This window comes from Crassostrea angulata, chromosome 5 (assembly GCF_025612915.1).
Source record: "Crassostrea angulata isolate pt1a10 chromosome 5, ASM2561291v2, whole genome shotgun sequence".
NCBI classification, from domain to species: domain Eukaryota; kingdom Metazoa; phylum Mollusca; class Bivalvia; order Ostreida; family Ostreidae; genus Magallana; species Magallana angulata.
Genome location: NC_069115.1, coordinates 9,959,478 through 9,968,880, shown reverse-complemented (window position 1 = coordinate 9,968,880; position 9,403 = coordinate 9,959,478). Strand labels below are relative to the sequence as shown.

The following is a 9,403-nucleotide window of genomic DNA, read 5'->3' as shown; positions in this document are numbered from 1 at the left end:
TACACCAGTACGTTAGATGAAAGTTGTAGCCAATAAAGCGTATTGTATGTGAATTTTAGTTTGGCATCATTAGTTCGTGCAGTCCGTGATTTTTCTTAGGTTACTTAAGATTTTGACCGATCAATAAACTGCATCGTTAGAACTGGACCGAGTAGATTTTAGTCCTGTGAGTTTCTATACAGCTGTGAATTCGATCAATTTTCGTAATAAATAGAGGGAATGTTAATCATACTTAGCAGATGTAAATTTAAATCTATAAATATTAAGCCATTTTTGCTGAAATCTTTTCTCTCAAATCAATTGTCCACATTTTTGTAGTTGTAACTTTTCAGTGAGACAGTCAAAACGGATTTTTTTTCACCGGTAATTTTATAAGAATTAAGTGTTGATAACATATAAAAGAGGAGAGAAATCAGGAAAAAAATTTAACACCATTTAACTTCAGAGTTTCAAAATAAGCTATTGATTTTAAACTTGGATTAGAACTATTGTATAAATATACTTAAAAAGTAATATAAATAAATATGCGATAAAATTTCCGTGCAAAAGGTTGATCGAAAAGAATAAATATTTCTCTTTTTTTAAATACACTCGTGTATGTATTTTAACAATGCTTCAAAATTGTGGAACAATAGACATCGAATTTGACCATCTTTATCTTTGTTTCATGTTTGCTTGTTTGCTTCTCGGCAGCTTAAACAAACTTTAATGTATTTAAAGGTTGGGGAGAAGTATGATATTTTTTTCTTTAGATATCCTTTATCTGTCTATCTAATTTTTTTTTTTGGGGGGGGGGGGGTGGGGTATTGCATGTGGACTCACTGAAAGTGTATCTGGATTAGCTGCAGAACTTTAACTATATCTAGATTTTTAAAATGTTTTGTTTTCGTTTGTTAAAATTGTAAGACAGAATGGTAGAAAATTATTAATTAATTCAACTTCAAACAATTAAAGACGGTAAAGGTAGCAATGATGAAAAAATAATCCTAAACAAAATTTGACGTTTGTGACGTCGTGAAGTTTTCGATGAACTACGTCAAAATATTATTGACATGTGTTACTACAATGTGTCATAAAATGCTTATAACACACAAGATCTTAAATAGTTGTGTATATTTGTGTTCAGAAAGAATTGTCTACTCGGAAATGACAAAAAAGTGAGTTTGTAAAATTTTGACCTTAAAGGGGCATTGTCACGATTTTGTTCAAAAATTATTTTTTCGATTTTAATGTTTACAATGCCTTAGTAAGGCATTTTTAATAGGCAACAGAGATTTGAGTGTCATTTGGTGAGTCATAAGCGAGTTACAGAGCTTGAAATTCTTTACTATGTAAACAAAGCGAGTGTTTACATTTTGAATGTTGAAGTGAAAATTCCAGTTTTAGACCTAAATAAAAATGAATGTGTTAATCGTTAAGAACTGTTTATTTATGCTTAAAATGAATAATAAAGATAGACAAACCATCTTTTAAAAGAGTTTTTACTAGTATATTGAACCTATGTAAACAAAAACAGGGCACGAGCTTTGTTTACATGACGAAGAATTGTAAGCCCTGTATCTTGCTTAAAACTCAACGAACGGCACACAAATTTCATTTGATCATTAGAAATGCATTCCTAAAGCATTGCAAATGATAAAAACAGAAAAATAAAATTCGACCAAAATCGTGACCAAGGGCCCTTTTCTCGTGACGACAGTCGAATATGTTGAACAATATACTTTGTTTATTTTTTTTATATAGTGTGTTCGATTTTTTTGTTTTAAAATTACCTTATTAACCTACAGCAAAATGGAAATATATTGTATCTCTAAATTTTGTTCTTTAACTTTTTGCCTTAAAGATAAACATTTTATCGCATAGAGTGATATAATTCAACAATATATGCACTATAGCGCAGAAATGTTGTTACTATTGGTAAAAATAGCATGTAATAGGTAAAGGTGTACAAATAAATAAATGTGTTTGAAACAGTGTGTCATTCACTGCGTGGTTTAAAAACCTTGTTATGGATATTTTCCAAATTCCAGGTATGAAGCTTTTGGCTGGTAACGTATTTGTATCTTTACTACATGTATTTTGGGGGATTTTTCGGGGGTGGGGAGAGAGCGTAATTCGTTGAAACTTTTATCAATAAATTGTCTTTTTGGAAAAGACACCACCAACGAAAGGCCTTGTCACCTTTTTACAGTTTCTCCAATTTCATCTAGAAATCATATTCGATTGCTTAGAAACCGATATTTTTAAAGATCATCAAAGATATTTTGTTAGTAAGTCCGCGGACTGACTTTTTACGTTGGAGTAAAATTTCAAATGAATCTGAAATGAAAATTATGAATTAGAACAAGTTTACCAACTGTTTATTTTCTTAGCCAAAATGTGCACATCGCCATTTATATATTAAATCTGGTCAGCCACAGTTCGGATTGGGCGCCAGTAAATCTTTCCTTGTCCTAGCTGGAGAGCATTGCAAAAATAAATAATAAACGTGTTTTGAAACGAGGGGCCAAAGGTGTAAAGAATATTGTATGCTAAGTATAACTAAGACAGCGCTATGTGCTGTAACAAATATTTTGAAAGTGATGTGGTGTACGAACAAACTGTCTTCTTTTTTGCAAAGAACGAACTACATCTAATTTGCAGTACTTCTCCTATAATTGTACCACTTCCTATAAATATTCTGGAAAGGGAAACGCAACAGTTTTTGCTCGGCATGATTTTTTTACGTGTCTTCTGCCTCGAGTATCACAGAGTGAATGATTCTTCTCCTCAAACAAAGCGTGCTTACACATATATATAGGTATAGTTCTGGTTGATTATTTTTTACACGTAGTTACGTATATACTTTTGCCATCCATATCTTTAATTCAAAAAGCAAATGTGTATTTTAGAAAGAAGATTGAAGTCAAACATACAACAACAAATAATTAAACGGTGATTATAAAAAATTAACGCTGTTAATTTTAAAAAAGAAATAGGATGCCCACAGGTGGAATCAAACCAGGGCACAAAAATAATTATGTGTGACATAGTCATCGGTGAAACCTACTGAGCTATCCAAAACTTACACTTTTCGATGTAAATATAGACAACTATGATATATATCAGTTTTCGAAATTTTTGTAGGTTTTTTGCAAAATTCTACCCCAGGGCCAGGGTGTCCCTAAAAAATCTAATTTATTCCTTTGAACAAAACCTATCAAAATATCTAAGGTGTTTTTTTAAGGGACAGGCCGGTCCTGAAAGATATCTAGGCCAAAACCATGCAGTAATATACTATTTTACTGAGAAAATGCTGTTTAGCCAAATTTGAAGATTAATGATAAAATTGCAAGAGCAAGATGATATTAGTAATAGGCTAAAATTCAAATTCGAAAATTTAAGAAATATGTACGATAGAAAATAACAAAAAAAACTTTGATTTCCAAAGGTATTTTTTTCCCGGGAAATTCATCTCTGCTATAGGTTTATTCGTTTGTTATTCGCAATAGCTCCTTTATAAAATAAGTTTTTCGTTGTCATTTAAACGCTTGTACCAATACATGCAACCAACCTTAAAAACTTCCTTTATTTGATACAAATTTACAGAATTTAACAAAAGTAACTTAATAAAGATAAGTCAAAAAGGGGTTGTATTTTTAGGAAACGGTGTTTTTTGATCATCGGTGTCTTGGTAGTTCCGTAAATTCAATGGATTCAGTATCCGCATTTTCTACACGCCTGTTCGCAACTTTACACGCTACAATAAATTAAAAAAAAACATGTTACATCATTTTACAAATAAGTAATGTATTTCGTAAACCATAACTGAGTTTATCAAATTGTGTCTTATTAAAAAATAAATGAAAAGCAAACTAAGATTGCATTGTATACATTAACAGATAGCAAGATAATATGAGATTGTTGAAGTACTGTATAATCTGAAGTTTTATTGTTTCTGTCCATAGAAAAGCATAATCGTATAAACTGATTCTATTGTTGATGTTATTATGATTTGACAAAAACTCACCTTTACAACAGCCTAATAGTTGAATGATTAGAAGAGTTATCACAACGACTAGTATGATGAATAAGAGAGTGATTATCACGATGCTACAATTAAAAAAATATTACAATACAATTCATGTGTAATAATCACTATTGTAACCAGTGAACATATATCATTAACCATTAATAATGCAAGATTAAATTAGGGGATAAGATTCCGTCTATGAATAATATAGTTAAATCATTTACCGATAATAATGAATTACAGATTTATATAAACAATTGTGACACTTCACGTCCGAATGTTATAAAGTAAATTGAGAACCAAATCATTTTATTATTTTACATGACTTCTACGTCCCAAATATACATAAAACATAGAGCTCTTTTATAAATTATTATTTATTTCCCAAACTTATATACCCCGAAGGATAGATATATTTTAAATGTTCTGCTTTTCAGTCTATTCAAGGATTGTTTTCTGACAACAAATGGTTTTTAATTTTCTATCTGACAAATATCGTTTACCGATATGTTTAACTTACATGGGAATATCAACGGAACTAAGCCAACTTTCGCTTCCTTGCTGTGTGGGGCTGGTGGTTGTTGCGATGGGGTAAGGCCGAGCTGCTGGTTTTGACGGTGTTGTTTCGTGTTTTTCATCCATATAACATTCGGGAACTTACAAAAACACCAAACAAATCGATCCGGTTTGTTGAAATATTATACATTGCTACTATTACATTTTAGAGTCTAAAATAATCATTATGAAGTTGCTTAATTTTTATTATCTATTGAAAACGAAGTATGTATATTATAAATTTTATATGTGTTTGAAAAAACATGAATAAGAGATCTTTTCAAACATGAATCTCCTCGAAAAATGATCGTATATAACCTTCTCAGAACATTATGCATGGAGAAAAAAAGCACGTAACTATTATAACTGTTTCGTAAAACACATGTAAACATGAACTTGATATTTTATTATAACTGTGATTTTTCTGAATGCACTTTTTGACGGAACAATAATAGAAAAATTAAAAATAAATTTCCTTTGGTATTTACTTTTGAAAACGTCAGTTGATTTGTATATCTCAGGACAAGTGGTGCAGTTTTTGTCGAAATTAGATGTTACCATATTTCTAGATGGTTCGAAATCAACACACCTTCCTGAAAGTATAAAGACAAAGACATACAACTGCCCAAAAATGTAAATTCACATGCATGGTACGAGGATTTTTAACTATTTTATTTTTATTGATAATCATAATTTGATTCATTGCATCAATTAGATTACTAGCATATGCTTGAGATTTTTCAGTCCCTGCTAACCATAGTGAAAACAAATTAACAAAATGACTTACAGGATACGAACCAAGAGCCCCTAGGGTAAACGGTGCCTACAGACACAACAATGCTTCTGATCAAAAACCGCATTTTGAAAAAAAAACCACAATGTAGCATTGCAGTACTCAAAAAATATACTAGTAGTTAAATTGACTTTTTTGGACCCATTTATATACCGATTGTAGAATCTCTATAACGATTTTAGTATTTGTCTGGAGTCTTAGGTTGAACAACAGGCCAATAGGCCTTAACGGTCACCTGAGTATCATGGCCCATTCACAAACTTGTTGAGGGTCTCATATAAGCATTTAACTAAGTTTCATTCTGGAGTAAAAAAAAAAGTTATAATAATGTAATGACGACCGCCTTTCTGCCTAAAATCTTTCAAAAAGGACTATGGAACCTTTATTTTTACTTATAAACTTATAAAGATCATAATAGAGTGCATGATCTGATAATGAAAATGTACAAGAAAATAGTTGAAAATAATTTTCCCAGATTTAATAACTTTCATGAAAGGTTTTATGTGTATATGTTTTCATAGATAAACTAAAACCAGGTGGCTAGTTTAGATGCTCTATATCAGAACAACCTATTCCGAATCCCAAGGGACAGACAGAAACTCTCGCTGTGGACATTTAAACAGAACACATTAGAAAGAACAGCTGTATAACATTAAAGCTTATAAACTCTCCTTACTTCTGTTTTCAACCTATATACACTTAATTGACACCATCTGGTATTTATGCCAAAATCATTTTACATGTACTGTTTATCATTTTTATGTTTATTATTAGAATTGGAGAAGGTGGCTCAAGACAGAGAAAAGTGGAGTAGTCTATTCCTTGCCCTATGTGCCCCCGGTCATTGCAAGGACTAGGTAAGTAGGTAGGTTTCTCAGTGATTTTGGTTACCCAATTAATATTTTACTATTAATGAGTCTATTTATTTATATAAAGACTTCAAAAACTGTTTTTGTTTCAATAAATGAAGATACTTGAATATTTTTTTTATCATACACCTTTTTAATTACAGTATATTCAATGATAAATAACTCCAATTATGAGAAAGCAAGGGAAGGTAACTTCGTTATGAAGAAGCAAAGGAAGATTACTCAAATAACTTTCACAGTATCTTAACTTTGATACACAGCTTCATTCTTTCTTTTTTCTAGGTACACATGTATGTGAATTACCAGGGTAGCTCATTTCTTTCTTTGAAATTCCTGAGCAGAATAAAATAACAAGACAAATATACACCCCCCTCTCCCAGCCATAACATTTGCCTTACATGTAGGTGGCATAAAATATTATAAAAGGGTGACAACTATTCACAAACTTCTTGGAATAGAATTTTTGAACTCCTTTTTAAGTGTACACAGGAATCAAAACTACATTGGCTGCAATATCAAATACTTCATAGGATTGTCCCTACAAATAAATATCTTTTTAATATAAAAAAAGCAGAATCTGCTGTTTGCACCTTTTGTACAAAAAGATGAAGAAAGTATTTAGTCATTTATTTTATGAATGTAATATAGTAAAAGAATTGTGGTGTGATGTTGAAGAGTGGATTTTTACACAGTTTGAAATCTCAATTACATTTGATATTCAATCAGTTCTTTTTGGAAAATATAAAAATAAAGAAAGTTATAAATTTTTTTAACCTGATAGCTCTTATCGTGAAGCTATATATTTTTTCATGTAAATATAAAAATAATCCGACATCAAATATACATGCCTTGAAAAATGTCATAACAGAAAGAATCTTAACTGAAAAGTATTTGCTGTTGAAAAGATGTAATTATAAGGAATACGAAAGCCACTTGCAGAATATCTGTGAAAAATTGTAGTTATAGAGATAAGTTTAAATTTTCTGTTTTTTGTTTTTTGGATCGCTGTGAACCCTCATATCATTTCATTTGTTTTCAGTATAGCATAGTCTCTACTTGTATTGTAATCCACCTGCATAATCTCTCTCTCTCTCTCTCTCTCTCTCTCTCTCTCTCTCTCTCTCTCTCAAAATTAGATTCACTTCATATGAAATATACAAAACTGTACTATTAAGTAGACATAGTCTAAAGACTTTGTAATATGTGTATATAAATGTTCCAATCATTTATTATGTTATATATGTACATATGTTGTGAAATGAAAAACCAAAAAACACTAAATGACTATGCTTTTAGCCACACCCTGCATTAAGAATCTCAACCCTATACATTATATGAGTGTTTTGACCGCACCATAGATTCAAAGCCCCTACCTCGGGGGACATGAAATTAAAGAGGATTTTGTTGACATCATAACCATGCATTCAGTTTTTCCCCACAGGTGTGGGAGTAAAGAAGAAGATTTCTAAGATTTAATACATTTTCACCATATGGCTACATTGACCCTGCCTTTGGGCCTTCACCCCTATCCCAAAGGTAATGAATTTCGCACGTTAGGTAGAACACTTCACGAACATAATAACAATGCATTTAGTTTAGTTAACAAATACGAGAGTTGTTAGAAAAGTTCGCGGACAACGTGATTTTCGGCAAAATTGCTGTGTACTTTGTAGGATGGCGTGTGTTTTATTAAATTACTACAAATTGAAAATAAGTATGCAAAAAATCTTATGATTTAGAAGTTCTTTTCAAAAGATACAGCGATTTTTATTTTGCATGAATTGGATTTAGGGAGCACCATTTGATATTTCCACGACGTCAGGTGACGTCAAACTACTGAAAAGCAATTTAAACCCCACTCATTTTCAAAGTTAACATTTTTCCATTATTTGTCAAATTTCTGTAGAATGTCTTTGTGTCAAATTGTAGATCATTTAGATCCAAAAATCTCCGCCCACGCATTTTCAACTTTAGATAAGGAAATAAAGCGCAATCCATAGGTGCAAGATCCGGGCTGTATGGTGGCTTGGGGTGCTGCAAGTACTCAATATATCAGTATTTTTAAACCTCCAAGTCAAATTGTGATTCCAATTGTACACCTTTGTTCTATAAAAATAGCAGCCTATAAGAACCTTTTGGTCTCCATCGGAGATTTTTTGCGTGCACACAAAATTTAATGACGACCCAGTGCTCCAAGGTGTCCAAGGTGTACATTTTTTATAGCGTTCGTCGTCCATATTCGGCGATAAAACGGTCAGGAATTCTTCAATTTAATTGAAACTTTCACAACATGACCTTCATTATATATTGTGATCACTTACAAAATATTGTTTATTTATAAGCGCTTAAACTATACATTTTCTTAATAAGCAAAAATGCGTACACAATATTAAACAATTAAAAACTGACATGCTCCTTGAAGCATATCTTATCAAATTAATTAGTCTGTCTATTTCTATAGTGCATTTTAAATAAACAAATCTTTCCATATTTTTTACGTCAGTATTAAATATGAAAAGTTTTGCTAATATCATGCGAATAGTCCGCTCACAATCTAACTTATCCGCGAACTTTTCTAACAACCCTCGTATATATGGGAGTAGAGAAGAAGATTTTCTAAGATCTAACACTCTTTTACTACATGGGCATATTGTCTCCACCCTAGATCCTGAACCCCTGACCCAGGGGCCATGAATTTCACAATTTTGGTAGAGGGCTTCATGGACATCATAACCGTGCATTCAGTTTTTTCCTCACATATGTGGGATAAGACGAGACGATTTTTGAGAATTTGGCTTTTTTGCATATTTGGCCCCGCCTGTGGCGCCCTGGGAGTGGTTGAGCCATGACTTGTGCAATTTAGATTCCTCCTCTTACCATAGAGATGCTTCACACACAAATTGGTAACAATTGGCCTTGTAGTTTTCAAGAAGAAGTTAAAAATGTAAAATTGTTCAACACACGAAGCACGGTGCACGACGGACGAAGACCAATTGCATAATGTCACCTGAGTGACCTAAATAAAAATTTTAATTTGTTACATGAGTTGTTACATGGTTATATAACACATATTGTAGCATTATAGTCCTCCAGAAGATTTTAGACAGTATATATATATATATATATATATATATATATATATATATATATATATATATATATATATATATATAT

General features: G+C 31.6%; 1 protein-coding gene across 1 annotated transcript; it reads right to left on the bottom strand.

Moving 5' to 3' along the window:
• Nucleotides 1–3,590: 3,590 nt before the first annotated feature.
• On the bottom strand, nt 3,591–5,156 carry LOC128186150 (uncharacterized). The gene is made up of 4 exons (XM_052855887.1): nt 5,056–5,156; nt 4,533–4,668; nt 4,010–4,092; nt 3,591–3,739 (listed from the first exon to the last, which is right to left on the bottom strand). The coding sequence occupies exons 1-4, from the start codon at nt 5,126–5,128 to the stop codon at nt 3,660–3,662; spliced, it is 372 nt and encodes a 123-aa protein (XP_052711847.1). The 5' UTR covers nt 5,129–5,156; the 3' UTR covers nt 3,591–3,659.
• Between the last annotated feature and the right edge of the window lie 4,247 nt (nt 5,157–9,403).